Consider the following 17,292-nt stretch of genomic DNA (forward strand, 5'->3'; position numbering starts at 1 on the left):
ATGTTTGAGTTACAGTAATGCCTTCAGTGTAATGTTTGTTCATTTCTATGTGCAGAATAAAACGTGCACTATATATATATATATATATATATATATATATATATATATATATATATACTACTACGTTTCATCATAAAAGACCTGTAAAAGTAACCACAACACACAAACTATACTGAAAATATTTTTTTTTTATTGGTTTAACCTTTTAGAATGTGATTTCTTTGAAATAATATATTATTCTTCCCCTCAATAGCATGTGACACCTCAGCATGGTGGTGTAATGAATAAAGTGCTTGTGATGAAAACTGCCACACAAAACCATTACAGTCAGAAACGTTTTTGAACAAATCTTCAGTGCAGTACAATCACCAGATCACACCTAGGAATCAACACGGCTCTGGAGATCCCACAGACTTTAGGCACAGAGAACTGCCTATCATCTCCAAGAGAGAAACTTTATGGCACTGCACTTCCAAATGGATACAAATAGAAATACAGGAAGTGCGAGAACTCCTAGACAGACATTTGGGAGAAAAAAAAAAAAAAAAAAAAAGGCTGTCCTGTATCAAAATGCTAAATATTTATACACGCATGCTTAGGTTACATTTCTGACACTACAGAAATATTTTTTTAATATATAGAGATATATAAATTAAACAGGACGAGTGTAATGCAGCCAGCCTATGTTCTGTTTAAATTGCTGCTTTACGTCAAATACATGAAATACCAGCTAGTAAGATAAACAGGGTTTGGGCCCTGCACAGGAATATCCCTTACGGTTCTGACAACAGCTAGCGCAAGACGACCAGCTATGCAATATTCATACAGCAGAAGAGTCGATGGAATGTGTCAAAAAACTCGATTACAATAATAATCAATAGAAGTAAACATTCTTCAGTATTAAAAAAAAACCAAAACGTTAAGGAACACAAAACCTTGTGAAACGACATACATGTACATCTCTTTCTGAACTGCCACAGACAATCGGCAGCATTTCAGTGCAGCAGGCATTTCTCAATCCAAGCATCAAACGTATCAAAACAACAAAAACTTGATATACACTCAACACTATTATTGGTGCAAATATTGGTCTTACAACATCATATGCTGTCCACGACTTTTTTTTTTTTCTTTTTTTACAACAGCTAACTTAGTACAAATGTAAAGTGATGCAGCTGTATTGCAGTATTTTTGCCCGTTGAAAGACTAAAGACCCGTTTCAGTCACCAGGACTCATGGAGCAAGTATAAGGGAAGGGAGAAAAACGGCCTACACTGTTCACCGAACAGTAGCGCAATACACACAAGCTATTTTTCTTTTCTTTGTTTGTTTGTTGATCTCAGTCCAAGTTCTTCTCAAAGGTTGCCATTATGTCACTCTGCATGGTCATATCAATGACTCCGGACATCTAAGAGAAACAACATTAAGAAGTATTAACATCGTGAAAACATTATTATTCTGATTACGAGTAATAATACTCCATTTATTAGCAACATAAGAATTAAATTAAAATAAATACATTTTTAATCCTAATATTAATTATAATTATTAACCTAATTGGTAAATCATGTCTAAAAAAAACTAAACAAAAAAAAAAAAAAACATAATGAGATGTTTAAATATATTACGATTACAAATGATTTAAGGTTTATTGTTATATTAGTAGTGTTTTTTTTGTCATTTATGATTTAAAATAAATAAAGGCATGTTATTACGTATTATAAACATAACTTTGTTAAAGTCAACAATTATATGGCAAGAACAATAACATTGTTTAATGTTATTAATAAAACCACAATGTATATTTTTGGTTATTAATGCTAATAAACAACATTGCAGTTATTAAACATTATGATAAACATTATTATATAATAAAAGTAACAATATATGTATATCTAGAAGAACATAACTAATTGGAAAAAATGTTTGGAACGACATGGAGAGTAATGACAGAATTTACATTTTTGGGCGAACGATCCCTTTAAAATATCAACATCTCAAAAGTTGCTTTCTAGAATACTTGGCGCAAAGTACTAACAGCCTCTCTCCTGCGGCGCTCCTGCTCTCTCTTGCGGGCCATCTCTCGTTCTCGGTCAACAGCGCTCTGTGGGAGAGACGATGGCTCAGGAGGTTTGGGGGTATCCAAGATGGCTGCCATCAGAGGCAGCTCTGCCGACTCCACTTCTGGCTTTGAAGGCGGGCAGTCCGGCTTGGTTTTTTGAAGCTGCTGCGTCAGACTAGAAATCATTAAAAAGCCACAGTTAGCTAGATCAGCGAGAACAGTCAAAATCACAATCACATGGGGCCATGACTGCAAATTAATAATGGAACAGAAACTTCGAATGTATTTGTCAAACTTGTAGTTTTTGAAACTGAGCCATGGGAAGCTGTGGTCAGCTGGAATCACGTCTCCAGCCATGCAGAGATTGAAACTCTTCCAAAAATCTAACTTACGTAACACCGCTTTATACACTGCAGCCTTAAAAATAAGATTCTGTTTATACCCGCTTTTGTCTGCGCTGCTCTTCTCTCGACCGGCCTCCATCTGCAGCTTACGAGCCCTCTCTCGTTCCTCTTTCTCCATGGCAACTTTGCGAAACTGCTGGAAACTTTCCTTGGATGATTTGATTGGGCAAGGAGTCTGAGTTGCCATCTTCCCCAAGCTTGTCCAGGAGTCTGCATGCTTTAGGACAATATCCTTAAACACGCACGAACAGGTCCAAGTTATCAGAGAGAACACCAAAGAACGCACTTTTCATTTTTGCTGCCCATGTAAAGCTTTGGTACCTTTTTAGGTAGGTTGGATTTGGCATCATGAATGGGCTTGCATAGTTCACTGCCGTCATACTTGGCTCCTAGAAAACGTGAAGACGACCCATTTCAAAAAAAGACTCAAGAAACCACTGAGAGGAGGAAAAAAAAAAAAAAAAAAAAAAAAAAGGGAGGAGAGGACTCTTGAGGAAAGTGGCAAAAGAAATGCTGACCGTGCATTTTGTGCAGCTGAATGGAGGGCTCTTCCAGTGTCTCTGAGCAGCTCTGCTCATCCCTCATGTTGGTTAATGGACTCTCATGCAGAGGTGACAACAATTTACACTGCTGCAGAGAGAAAGCAAGTACAAAACAAAGTGATGCGCGTCTCAAACGACAATGACCAGGCTGAACACTATTGTCCGCTTATTCAATGAAAACAAAATACTGTAGATCCCATTATAATCGGTGGTGCCATCCACACTGGATGCGGCGTGATCTCTAAACAGATGCCTCACTCCGTTTGTGATGTACTCATAAGAGCCAGTCTGCAGATTTGAGTTGACAGATTTAAGTGTGTAGGAGAGGACTCTGGGACTCTCCTACAGACTATTTCAGACTGCAGCCGTTTTCCATCTACCTATTTTTATGCACACTTTGAAAAATGGCATTAAAAAAAATCTGTATGGAAATGGAAAGAAGCACAAATTCTGAAACGGTTACTGAATAAATTCCTATGTGCATCAAAAAAAAAAAAAGGTAATGTGGCATTGCACGATGGAAGGGGATAACTCTAGAGACCCACCAGTTGAGAAATGCTTATTTAGAGTATAACGGTCAGTTTTTCCCTATGTGACGGGGTACAAACTCAACAGGCATCATACTCTTGGCTGTTTATTCCAATTTTGTTTTGTGTTTTTCACCATACAGAGACAAGTTAAGCAGAATCTAAATTACCTCAAACTGAGAGCTGGAGGTAGGCTGGCATCCTGTGACAGGCACGGCCGCGGGAGGTGAGGTCAGAGGTGACAGAAGAGGAGGAACACCTTCACAAATGAGGAGAGAAAGAGACATTACTTTGAATTAGTGTCCTGTTTTACACGTGCACTAAAGTGGCGGTATAACTGAGAGACGTGCAGATGGAAAGAGATGACAACTCAAAACAAAGCACCAGTTACGATGGACACACAATGTCACTCCACAACGGAAGGGCGAAGTTGCAGATGCGCAATGTTAACAGAGCGAGGGAAGCGAGCGAGGGGCGGAGATTGGCGGGCGGCGGAGGTGACATCAATCGACCTCTTACCTTCCTGCTCAGATTTAAGTGGAGGCTCCGCTGCAGCAGCAGGCGACGGGGGGCCGACCTGAGAGACCTGTGGGTCGAGTGAGGGACTGTGGGGGAATGACGGGTCTGAAAGGAGTGAGGTTGGTGTGTGCGGGGGGACGGACACGTGGGAGGATTTGAGTGGCGTGGTTGTGTCATCTTTACAGGGGGAGGTGGCGGAAGTGTTACATAAAGGGTCGATGTCCTGGTCTGGAGGTAGGTTGAGCGGTAAAGGGGCAGGCCAGGTTTTACGAGGTAGTGGGGCAGCTTTTCCACTAGGTCTGGACGGCTGAGGAGGCAGCCGGCTGTGTAACGCTGTTGCAGGAGGATGGACAGAAAAGTGTTGAAGTGATAAACCAAATCAAAACCTGTTCTTCAAAAGCAGTATTATAAAAGGAATCATTTATGGACGTCATTTCATTTGTCGTTTACATCATGAGGTGGCCACAGAAAACACATCAACGTGAACGAAGTATGAATAATAACCTGGGATCGCCATGATGACGTCCTCGGCAGGATGCTTTGCTTGTTGTGACGCAAACAGGTCTTTGGAGTCTGCCTCCGAGACTAACGACGCTGGACGAGACTGGCACGTCACGACTGAGGAAGAAGAACAGTCCTTTACCTCAGCAAGGGCCTGCCGCGATGCCTGTTTGAGGAGGGGGACAAGGGGGCAATATTTCACTCAGGAAAAAGCTGGCACTACACGAAGTGAAATGCTCCACGTGCCAAACATTAAAAGGAGTGGGAGTAGGCCATGTAATATTGGTGGTCTATTATTGGCTTGTGTGCTTTTTACCTTGTTTTTAATTTTGTGGCCATTGCCAGGGGCTTTGCTTTGCTTCCTCTTAGCTTTCTGTTCTGTAAGACACGCACAATGCACACTGAGGTCATTTCACTTCAGTCATGACTGCGGGAAAAAGCCAACCCCATCCCAAGGGCTTTCCTGCTGATTTACTCTATTTATATTTTGTTGCTGGAGTTTAGATAAATTGTATATGCAATTTAAGTACTATAAATGGTGTATCAATCACTGTGTATCAAAAAAAAAAAAAAAAAAAAAAATTATATATATATATATATATATATATATATATATATATATATATATATATATATATATATATATATATATAAATTTCTTTCCTAAATAATGTGCACAGCTTGTGAAAGTGTTCTGTGACTAAGTAAATAATGAGAATAAAAAAACTAAAAATGTGAAACAACAAAGCAAAGGGAAAGAAAACACAACACTTATCTTACCATACAACAGTTGTCTATGAAAATGTGTTTTATTTAAAATCTCTGGGTGTTAAACACCATGCTTAATGGGTAAGCTTTATACCCGTTTAGGTAAATAGAATTCACACATCTACAAAATATACAACAGACTTTAAGCAGGACAAGCGGTGGCCTCTCATGTTTTGGTCCTACATTCCACGTTCCATCTATAGTTTACAATCCAAGCACCTCACATACAACATATCGATGTTTGCTTTTACAATCTATTGTAGATTATCATTACATGTACATCTCTGCATAACCTCAAACAAGTACAAGGTGAAATTACAATGTAATGCAACAGATTCAAAAACTCTTAACAGGGACAATAGCTTATGATACACAAACTGCTGTACTCTTAGGTATGTTTAGTGAAGGTCCAAATTGGAACCTGACCTTTTTTTTTTTTTTTTTTTAACTTGAAAGCATATAAAGCAAAAGAAAACCATAACAAAAGCCAGCTGGTCTTAAACTTGTCTTAAACTACAGCAATAACATAAAAAAATAAAGTGATTGTGATGAAACAAGAACAAAATATCAAACATAGGAAAACAAATAAATAATAGCACCCAACAAAAAAAAAACTGAGAAGAGACAACTTACTCTTTTACTAATTTTGAGCCAAAAGTGCACAATTTTCTTTACATTACAAAAGTGAAAAAAGACAAAGTGAACACAAAAAAGGAACATAAAACATTTTATAATTGGGAATTTTTTTTTTGCTGTGTAATAATCAAATACTTGTCGTCCAGAGGGTGAAATAAGCAAATTGTATAATGCTAGGGACGTGTCCAGCTTTACAATTTTTGGTTTGTTTTCTGCATCAGTGGCCAGATTGGTATCGGGGAAAACAGACTGGCCTGAGAAACAGTGAATGGATAAAAGCGTTGGTGGGTAGGTGTGAAGCAGCTAACCTGAATCAGAGTCACAGCTATCAGAGGAGCTAGAGTCACTACTACTGCTGTCAGAGCTGGCCGAGCTGCTGCTGCTGTCACTCAGACGAGACGGACGGCTCAGCTCTTTACTCTCCCCTTCAGCTTCAACTGCACACAGAAGGGGAAACGTAGGTTTATACTGCATTTATATGACTACATCAAAAAGAAGGAATGAACAAATAAACACCTATACTTACTTTTGGCATTTTTAACATTCGATTCTCCGTTTGTGTGTTGCAGCTCTTTGTCCGCTTCCTTGATTTTAGACTTCTTTTGGAGCTTCTTTTCTAATAATGTAAAAAATCATTACATTAATCACACAATAAATTTTACACACCAATTTTCTAAGGGGCACTTTTAAGCACTAATTGCGTTTAAGGGTTGTAAATAATATTTATTTGGTCTTTTATGCAAAATACAAATTGTCTCTATTACGGGTAATGAAAGTTTCATATTTTGATTTTGGGGGCATGTTTCAACTCAAACCACAGGCTGAAATGCATGCAAGGTCCAAAAATAAAATAAAATGAAAAATAATTTTTGTTATATGCATCTATTTTTGCCTTATTTGTTCAACAACTCTCAAAAGATTAGCTCAACAAATCACTTTTTAAAAACCCTCCAGTGATGGGTAAATTTCATTTAAAAGCAGTGCTTGTGAGCTTTATACGCTCCAAAAGCGGCACCTAGTGGCAAAGAATTAATCTGCATTTTCATTCAGACCAACAAGTGGGTGGGCAATATGCAGTTTCATTTAGTCTATGTATTAAGGATCACTTTCACACTTAAAATAATGTACTGCTATGCTGCAAGCATTACATTTTTTCCAGATAATAACAAAAAGTGTCCCGTCTTGTTATATGTACTTTTATGAAAAACAAATTCAAATACTTCAAATCTGCATGCCATTTCACTTGGTGTGAAAAGCATTTTATACCATCTTTCACACAAATGTGTCCCAGCATGAAAAACCCTTAATATTGACAAAACACTGCTTACTGTCAGATTCTTTCGGTTTCTTTCGGAGGCAAGCGACAACATAACACTCAAGAGCTCGAAGAGTTGAAGGTTTGAGAGTCTCAAAGTCGATCTCGATCTCTTCAGGGTCCGTGTCCCTAAGCAAGGGTTCTCGCGCCTTGATGATGTTCACAACTTTGCCAAGCTTGTCTCCGGGAAGCTTGTTAATGTCCAAACTCAGCTGCCGTTTCTCCTCGTAAGACATGGGTAATGTATTCATCTCTTCTTCTGAGTCATAAGCTCTACTCTCTTTCCGCCTGAGAACAAAGTTGACGTCATTTTGATTTCTTTGAGAATTTGTCTTGACATAAAACTCATCATCCACCTTATTTTTCCACACAGAAGCAAGCAGTTGTGTGTGAATGTGCAAGACTTCCGGTTCATTAGCCACTGCAGGTAAATGTTGAAAAAAAAAAGAATAATAAAATAAAATCCAGTGAACGGTAAGTGCGTTTATACTACAATTAAGATAGGGCTAGTACATTAAAATAATATCACAGGACAGACCAAATTGCAGTATCAGGCAGCAAAACAAATAACTGAGAGTGGATTAGACCGGAAGCCTGACATTAAATAAAAAAAAATGGCTGCAACTGCTATTACGGAAAAAATAAAGTAGATAAGGGTAGAAAAGGGCGTGATGTGTACCCACAAGCCCCACACATTTTCTTACCCTGATGACTTGCTGTTAGACCTCTTCTGTATTTTTGCTGGTTTCTTCATTTCGTCACCTTTTCGCTTACTGGACTCTCTTTCTTTCTTCCTCTTCTTCTTGGACTTTTCCTTTTTCTTTGGTTTCAAGAGAGGAGTTTGGGTCAGCAACTGCAGCTGCTCTCGCACTGCTTTCAGCTGGTAAGTAAAGACAGAAATGACATTATATAAGGATGCACATATAAACACTGTCAATCTATAGTTCGAAACTTAGCAAGCTATTTTTTCCACTGCCTACTGTACAAAACATCCAAACCCTTACAGAAGGCTGCTTTCGAATGCTCATACAGAAGATTTGACTTGGCGACATGCTTAAGCACAGTACCTATTAAGTTCATGGCACATGATATTAAATTATAAAATCGCTTCTCGGAATTGCTGTTGCAGCAAAGAATACAAGCAGTACTGGCATATTGGGAACGACTCTGATGGCGTGACGGTTTTGGAACAGAGGATGAGTGTAGAGGTGAGGGGACTCAAATGTGTATATGCAAGTCTTACCTGTTCCTCCAGGCTGGCAAGCCTCTGCGCTCTCTCCTCTTCATCTTCCGTGTCAGAGGAGTTTTCTGAGGGCGACGATGATTCGCTGTCACTGCTCTCAGAGCTGGACGGACTGTGCGCCCTCTCCTTCCTTACTCTGTTCTGACTAGATGATGGTGCTGAATTCCTCGGCTCATCAGGAATCTTTGTGAAGCGAAACTCAAAAACATCCTGGGGAAAAAAAAAACCAAACCATTCCACATGTATGAAAATAAGACAAACAACGGATTTTTTAAAAGATGACCAAACCACCTAAAGACACACCTGAAGTTTTCTTGCCATGGCAACTACCTCATGGCCGGGTGGATTATATTTGTAGCAGTTTGAGAACATTAATCGCACATCTGCAGCGAATTGCAATGCATCGGTGTACTCGCGGCCTTCCATCTTTTTCTATTAGAAAAAAATAAGCCCATTACATATAAAACCAAATCAACGAGCGAAGCTTATCCAGTAATATTAACAAAATCGAGATACTCACTTTGATGGTACTCATATCCATAGGTTGGTGAATGATTTCATGATAATCAAGGAGGCCCAGTGCCTTAGCATCCACAGGTTTATAAAAGGGCCAAGCGTAAGCAGAATGCTTTTTGGCAAACATCTCTTTCAGGATGGCATTGCAGTATTTGAGTCTCTCTGAGAGTTTGGTCCTTCTGCCCACCTGATGCTGTGGTGGTGATTCAGGAAGGTCTTTGCAGGGAGGTTTGATGGGTCGGCCGCTGCCTCGCCTGGAGAATAACTTAAGGACTTTTGGTTCTGTTACACAAGGGGACGACTCACAGCTGGTGATGGAAGAGGCAGAAGGGGTCGTAGTGTCTGCTTTTCTTTTCACACCATTTTTCAACTGAAAGAAAAAGGTACATGCAGATTGCAGTGAACTAAAAATTATATGCAATGTCTGTTTTTTTCTGTACTTTTCCTCCTTTAGAAAACATTCCATAATTCAGTATGAGACAACCAAGCAGCCCTTATGTCTGTCAAAAAGGCAAAACTACACTAATTCTTGGCAAACACTAGAGCCCGGTTTCAGGATTAGGCCATATAGTTCAATTAGGACATTTAAGCAATTTAAAAAAAAAAAAAAAAAAAAACGATGTCTGACTTGAGATATTTTGCATCATATGTCGAGTCATAGGTCAGCCAAGAAGCTGAAACTCTGCCCTCTTACAAAATAAAAGCGCAAGTCAGTTATTTACTTTATCATTTTAAAACTAGAAATATTTTTTGTTACAAAAACCTGTCTGTGAAACCAGAGGTAGGTCTCATTTACTAATAATGACACAGATTACTTACATTAATACAACTTTTGCCTAAATCCCAATATATTAACATGCTTTTTTTCCCCTAACCACTTTGTAATGTTAATGAATTTAAAGTATTCTGAATGAGCAATCACATACCCAAAGTTAGTAATCTGCACAGAACACGTCTACATCTCGGTTTAAGGGCTTTCCACAAAACCTTTCCTTTACAGCCTCAGAGCAAACATGACAGTCTCTAAACACACATTCTTTCCTGAGAGACAAAAGAACACAAGCACCTCCTACAGAGATCTACAATACGGGTACTTGCATTATTAATATAAAAAGATTGAATCTAAATGTTTACAGGGCCACAGAAGTGTGCATTTATTTTGCTTATGCTTGGTTTTTAGCCATCTATTCATTTTGTTCCAATTCATAATACTTTTTATTACAAAAGTTGAGCAATTTGTTTGTGACAACACTTGCAGACAGATTTCACACACTAATTTGTGAGTATGCCTTTTCCTAAAGAAAATGACAGGGATTTGACAGGAAGTGGAGGAGAAAAGTGATAGGGACTGGAAAGGTCCACAAGATGGGACTCAAACCTAAGTTGACTAAAGTGCTTCCCACTATGCATTATACCACATACTTTGAGAATGTTTACATAGACATCAGTATTCTAATGAATTTATCTTATTGTAATATGCAATAATATGATTAACATGAGTAGCTTTTAGAATATTCCCTTTATGTTCCCGTTGTTGACGGAGATGGATTAACGGCACAGGGTATGACTTCCCATCCATCATTCCCTCCAGAACGTCACGTTTTCTTTATTGTTTCGTTAAAAATTTCACTAAACCTTCAAATGCATTGTCATGATTCAAGCAAACAGACGAATTCAGATGCAAATACACCAGCAACCGCTCTTTCATTCGGCAACATTTCGTTCGTACCCACATAAACTCAGAAGGACTGGACGAGAGCGAGTAGTAAGGACTGGTGAGAGTTGTTTTAATTAAATTTTAGTTTGTCAGTTGACCACTGCTGTGTATTTATCCTGTTGCAAAGTGTGGCAAAAAGTGCTATACGACAGTAATAACACGATTAAGGTCTGCACTACAAAACAAAAAAGGATGACTCCACGTCTTAATCTTATTTGTGTCATTCAACATCTGTTTACGTGGTAGATTTTTAGTCAGAGTATTGCTGTCCGCACAAGCACATTGATTACTGTAAAAACCAGATGTGCAATGAATGATAACACCGGAGTTCTGATACTGCTGAGACATGTTAAAAGTTCAAGTGGTTAGAAAGGAACTTACTTTGGCTGTGAGTTGTGCAGACAGGGGAGCAGAGGGAATGGAGTGGAGAGCATCCGGAGGGATGACAGTCACGGTTTGTTGAAAGACCACTTCAGACACAGGAGACTGTGGCCTCTTTAACACTGCAAACAAATGTATATAAAAATATATATTAGCCATACGCAACGATTTAGTTATCAGTAATCATTTTATTCATGAGTTTAAACGGCCCGAATACCTGCTGTTGACTTCCTTCCTCCTTTCACAGGAGCTTTAGTTGTCAGAGCAGAGATTTCAAACTCATCTTGAGGAATCTTCGCCACCTTCTCCAAAAAAAGCTTCTCAAGAGCTTGAGCCATCAGAACAATGTCATCTCCCGACTGAAACCACACACACACAAAAGTTCGGATCCAAACGTTGCATATCAAAATCTTCCATTCTCAGCAACGTTACATAAAGCAACAGCGGAGTGCTCACCCGATTGTACACGTAACAATTTGTGAACATGGTGTTGAAGTCTTCTATACACTCCATTGCCTTCCAGTAGTAATTGTTTTCAAGACGCTTTTTAATCGTGCTCAAATCCATAGGGTTCTTGATGATTGAATAATAATCCTAAATTAAAAGTGAAAACACTGAAATCACAATAACCTTAAGCAAGCACATTTTAAAAGATGAACAAAAGGTTTGCACCGACAAACTGTAATCAGTAAAATAGCACGCTGAGACTTACAGGCAAATTGAGCCGGACCGCATCCACAGGCTGTCTGAAAGGCCAGGAGAATTGATGTCTCCATAGGGACTTAATCACCACTTTCTCTAGATACTGCAACTGATTGGTGAGGCGCCCGGGCCTTTTGGGGTTCTTGAACTCAGGGGAAGGGGGGTTCCCATTCATGGTGAAGTTCGGTGGGGGTTTCACATCAGACATGGTCTGAGACGCTCCAGGAAGTGGTGACCAGTATGGAAAGGGCTTTTGCAACTACGACTAGGCAGCTCAGTGAGCATTACACATCCACTGTCTGTGCCACTGTAAACAGGGAGAGCAGTGTCAACATCCTTAATGCCATTCTGCACTGCTGTTTATTATTTTTAAGCAAATCACAAAAAGCAGATTAGTGCACACACAGTTCTTTTATGACAAGCGTATTTTAGTAATACGCACGCTTTTAAGATTCCTAATACCATACCGCACTGTACACCACAGGGCTAGTGAAGGTTTCGTGTAGTATGCACTGCCCTCTGCCGTCTAATAAGTGAACACTACAACGCTTTCAGCTCCCGTTCCAGACAAAACACAGCATGTTAATTACCTCACCCAAAATAACCTACAAATGAAGAAATGTAACGTATGTGAAATGCAATATAAAGTTCAAATGTGCTGACCTTTCTTATCTCACTAAACAAAAACTACAACTTGTCCAGCACATTAAAAACATTTAGATGAAAACCGTCAGTGTGACATTTTTCGAGACGAATCTAAAATGAACGAAGCAGAAACCGACATTAACGTTCTGCTGGTTCAAGGAAAAACGTTAAACGTCTGATTTATTTTGCGTAACTCCAACTGTTTCCAGAAGCAATTTACGCGTTGGATCAATTAAAGCTTAAAATACTAAAATTTGGACCGTGAAAACATCCTTAGATCGCATTATTTCTGTACGTTGGCTCTCAAGCTTTATTTAGCTCAGCTACAGAGGTTATCCTTCATCACCACACTTACCCCAAACTAAAAGGTCATCGTCCTGCTCGGTATAAAGTTTTTCCTCGTACTCAAAAACATTTACAAATTATATTGATCATTATATGTACTTTATTTAATGTAAAAGAAAATGAAATCACTGTACAAGAAGCTATGAACTTACAAAATTTATTTACACAAGAAAAACAATTCGAAAAAAAAAAAGTTAAAAAAATGTTGTTATTTTTTTTATTCTTTTGGAAGCTATATAAAACAGTTCCACACTGGTTTGCTTATGATTGTTTGGGAAGGGAATCTTTTTGTTTTTGGAGGGGAGGAAGGAATATTGTCCATCATCGATAAAGTCCACTTCAAAGACGAAGAGTCACGTTTATTTTTTTTATACCTACACGTCTAACAAAGTTCGCAAGGCGTTCAAATACGTTACAAACGTAGTGACAATTTATTCTGGTTTGTTTTGGACGAACACGTGCCAATTTCTCAAATTACAGACTGCACGTGGGGACGACGTTCATCTACTCAGAACAAACAGCTTTGTGGGTCAACAAAGCTTTAAAAAACGCTCCATATACATACGGTGTGCGATATATACGCCGTACTTTGCGTTTCTATTCAATATATATATTTGTTCCTTTACACAATCCAGGGCCACGAGTTACATAAACCCGCCGATCTATGGATGACGCAATACTAACTTCCGGCTCGACATTAACGCCACAGTAGTGTCGCCCCTGCTTAAATAACCAGTTTTGGGGACATCCGTTAACTTACACAAGCATAAAACACGATACAGACCAATACAGAACGGTTTACATAAATCTTACGAATAATCGTGCTTAGCAAGCCTCGAGCCACAAAATGGCGCCTGGCTAGCTTTAGCTTTAGCACAGCTAGCCACACATTACCCCGCCCCGTCAGATGCCGACATTGAGCTCAGTTAACAGTCCCTCCCCTAACCATTCCGCCAGCTAAATGAAGCTAGCTCAACCTGGATCCAAAATTTTACCTTTCCGTCTCGGGAACAACAAAGAAAGTTTAAACTGCCGAACTGAGACAGACGATGCAGTGCAGGATGAGCTCTGCTGGAAAACTTCACCAACCGAAGGATCTCGTTGATGCTTTGCGCCCGAAAAACCCTCTTTGAAAACGACTTAAAAGATTTTTGACCTTAGTTTTCAACGCCAACAGAACAAATTAACATCATATACATGAATACGTTTGAAATTACACTGTTTCTTTGAAAGGTTAGTCATCAATGGCGGACGTCTCTCACGGCAACCGTCTGGTATTTATACCCTTCTGCTGAAAGCGCCCAATCCCATTGGACAAGACCCCTCACGTGCTCCCTTCTTCCCCCTCGCTGCTTTAACGCCGTGAAAATATTCCTTTAAAACGTATCGCATCAAAGCCGCCTTCTATTTCATACCATACACAACTCCGCAACGATGTTTTACAATTAAACCTGTTTATTTTTTACGACGGCAAACGAACTCCAGCAAGAAACAGACACGTACGTCAGAGTATTTTTTTAAAAGTGCGACATAACTGGTCTCCGGACATCACATGACCATTCTAGAACGTTCTGTCGATCGTTATAGCTCGATTTCCCTCTTTAGTGTCTGTTAAATGATTACATTGTGGCTCTTTTCCCGGTGGCTTTGGTTGTCAGCTTCTGGCGAGTGTTGGACATCGGTCATCCCTGCAGCTTGAAAAATCTCACAAAGGGAACTATGATATGATAGAGCACCGAGCAATGCTGAAAGGAGGCGAACGCAAACTAACGCGCATGCGCACTTTCTTGACAGTGATTGGCTTCACGGTTGACGCTCAATTGACGCCGCGCTCATCTTTTGTGTAAAGAAATACCTTACAGCCTTCATTAAACCTATCCAAGCAAGCTTCACCTGTGTTAAATAAAAACCTAAACGAATACGTGAAAAGACGGACGAAATATAACAAAATAGATAAATAAACATGTTCTTTAATCGAAGCGAGACAATCTATTACATTTTTTTTACGAATGAAAAATCGCGTTTTGTAATTTCTTTTATAATAAAACTATATCTAATTATTTTCTTCGTAATGAACGTTTTATTAGGTTATCATTTACACGTGTTGCTGCAATCCTGTTTTCTTTTTGTAGATTGTAGTATGACGGCCTCAGTCACAATTCCCAACCTTTTAGTTCATTTCACTTATTCAGCAAAAACGTTTGAAACAAACTTTCCACAAGAGGGCACCATAAGCCCTGTTTTGAATGGAAAACACTTTTACTCTTAGGTTTTCTACCAGCGCTTCTATACAAGCCTCACACAATAACCCAATGTATTTTTAAGTAGGCTAACGCTCGTAGTTGCGCCTTTACTAAAAGGAACGGATTAGCGGTGTCCTCTGCTTAACTTTGCTTTTATAAGTATTTAGAGAGAGCTGTAACTTATGCCATGCATGTTGATCCCTGTCGTCGTGTTTGTTTTTTGTTCCCATTTTTGTCTTTAAGGAAACTTCGAGGGAACCCTTTAAGCAGCCATACATAAACATCCCCTATATTTGCTCATAGGTCAGATGAAAGGCTTTATCGTGCCATGTGGCTCCAAGGTCAAGAGTTCAGACCCCAGCATTCCACAGGGTCACTTCTCATATTATTCAGGAAAATACTTTCACGACCATGGATACAGAGACACATGGCCATGGTGGAAGAAGAGATATATGTATCAATGCAGCTGAAGAAGATGATAGAAGATGATAAGCCCTTTCAATATCATATACAGTAATACCAGAGTATATCTACTAAGCATTAGATGTATTGCAATAAAAAAATTGCTAACACTTTACAATAAGGTAACATTAGTTTATGTTGCTGATCGCATTAATTAACGTTAACAATGAGCAACGTTTCTTACAGCGTTTAATATGTTGAAATGGTTAATATTATTAAAAATGAAGCTAATTTTAATAGATATTCTGCAAATTTGTATTTTAATACTGCATTAGTCAATATTGAAATTAGCATCAACTAAAATGCCTTTAATGTGGTTAACTAAATGTTAACAATGGGCCCTTTTTTTCAAGCGTTAACCAAATTCTCTGTTAATTCACAGATGTTTTTATATATAGAGAGAGTTTTTAAAAGAACAACAATTTAATTCAAAGGGTTCGGCAAAGATCATAAATGCAAGCAAAACAAAACAATCAAAGAATTAGGGCAGGGATTCACGTTCAGGACTAGATTTTGTTGCATCTTCCTCCCCGTCTGTGCAGACGCTTTGAGTAGGCCTGGTTCTGAGGCATACATATGCATGAGAAGCGAAAAATGACATGAAGCCTCTGAGTACATCTTCATTGACACTCAAAAGCAGCATATCAATGTTTTCAAGACAGCAAGAAGCTCCAAAACAAAGTTTTCTATCTTGCAAGGGTGCTGTCTCATTAGTGGCAAATCACGACTCTGACATTTACACTGTAAGCAGTGGTAAAGCATTTCCATTTCCTTTAGAACGGAGCGGAACATTTCAGTCAGACAACATAAGTCTGTTTGTTTGGGGGAAAACAAGCCAGGAGAGGAGGCAGAGGCAAAAAAAAAAATGAAAATGCAAATCAAAAGTAAACAAATATATCCCGCAAAAAACAAACAGACACAAACATGCATCTGTGCACGAGTTTAACTCACAAACAACCGTAAAAAGGATGTTGCACTTTCCTTTGCTCGTGTTTTGAGCTAAAAGCATAATCTGACCAAATGCAATTGCAAATGAAAACCTTCAGAACCAATGCCCGTGTATGTATTTTGGACCTCCTCGATGGTCATTTCTTTCATGGCAGTTAATTATTGAAAGTATTCAAAGTAGTGTGCACATATCCCAATATAACTAGAACAAGCGCTCGGTCAAAAAGAACGAACATTAACAGCACACTGTTTCATCTGCTTCTCTGTCACAATAAACGGATGATTACTATTTGGTCAAGACCACTAACAAGTTCTTGTTAGTAAATGCTTAAGGCCCAAAAGCCAGTTTTTGGTACAGAAAGAGGTTAAGGAAAGGCTAGTCTAAAACCAGGTCAGCCTGCTCTTTTCCTTGAATTAAACCGGTTGGCAATGACAGACTGATACTGCTATCACTAAAACATTTAGCAGATAAGACTTGACACTTGATAGATATACCATACCATATCTATCGTATGAGAGAAATTATTCAAATTTCACTTACGATTTCACCCTTCATTTTACATTATAAAAACTCATTTCAATGTATAACAAGGAATTCTTGAGCTTTGTGGAACTACATATTGAGATGAATGCTGGTCTCTTGGGTGGTGCGTGGATGGTAGATGACATTGAGGAGTTTTAGATTAGATTGGGATTGAGGTCACACTCCTTAAGGCAGGTGTTTATTGCGGTACATCGGGGTAAAGTGAAGCATCCCACACATGGAGCATTCGCTGGGGTTTACAAAATAATTAAGTAAATAATATAGCAATCAGA

At 38.9% G+C, this 17,292-nt stretch overlaps 1 protein-coding gene across 7 annotated transcripts; it reads right to left on the reverse strand.

Moving 5' to 3' along the window:
* Positions 1-170: 170 nt before the first annotated feature.
* brdt (bromodomain, testis-specific) lies at positions 171-14,602 on the reverse strand. Of its 7 annotated transcripts, none has more exons than XM_043241423.1 (21): positions 14,447-14,602; positions 11,844-12,140; positions 11,588-11,725; positions 11,349-11,490; positions 11,132-11,253; positions 9,038-9,403; positions 8,821-8,949; positions 8,518-8,727; positions 7,979-8,154; positions 7,288-7,562; positions 6,486-6,575; positions 6,268-6,396; positions 4,872-4,933; positions 4,559-4,721; positions 4,055-4,387; positions 3,706-3,794; positions 2,985-3,096; positions 2,788-2,855; positions 2,505-2,698; positions 2,039-2,237; positions 171-1,408 (listed from the first exon to the last, which is right to left on the reverse strand). In XM_043241423.1, exons 2-21 carry the CDS (start codon positions 12,039-12,041, stop codon positions 1,340-1,342), a joined length of 3,264 nt encoding a protein of 1,087 aa, XP_043097358.1. In that variant the 5' UTR covers positions 12,042-12,140; positions 14,447-14,602; the 3' UTR covers positions 171-1,339. The 7 variants fall into 7 exon arrangements, 5 of the variants coding, with proteins under 5 accessions (XP_043097358.1, XP_043097356.1, XP_043097357.1 ...); XM_043241421.1 differs by having other exon boundaries at positions 12,301-14,595; XM_043241422.1 differs by having other exon boundaries at positions 12,276-14,595.
* Between the last annotated feature and the right edge of the window lie 2,690 nt (positions 14,603-17,292).

This window comes from Puntigrus tetrazona, chromosome 6, assembly GCF_018831695.1.
Source record: "Puntigrus tetrazona isolate hp1 chromosome 6, ASM1883169v1, whole genome shotgun sequence".
NCBI lineage: Eukaryota > Metazoa > Chordata > Actinopteri > Cypriniformes > Cyprinidae > Puntigrus > Puntigrus tetrazona.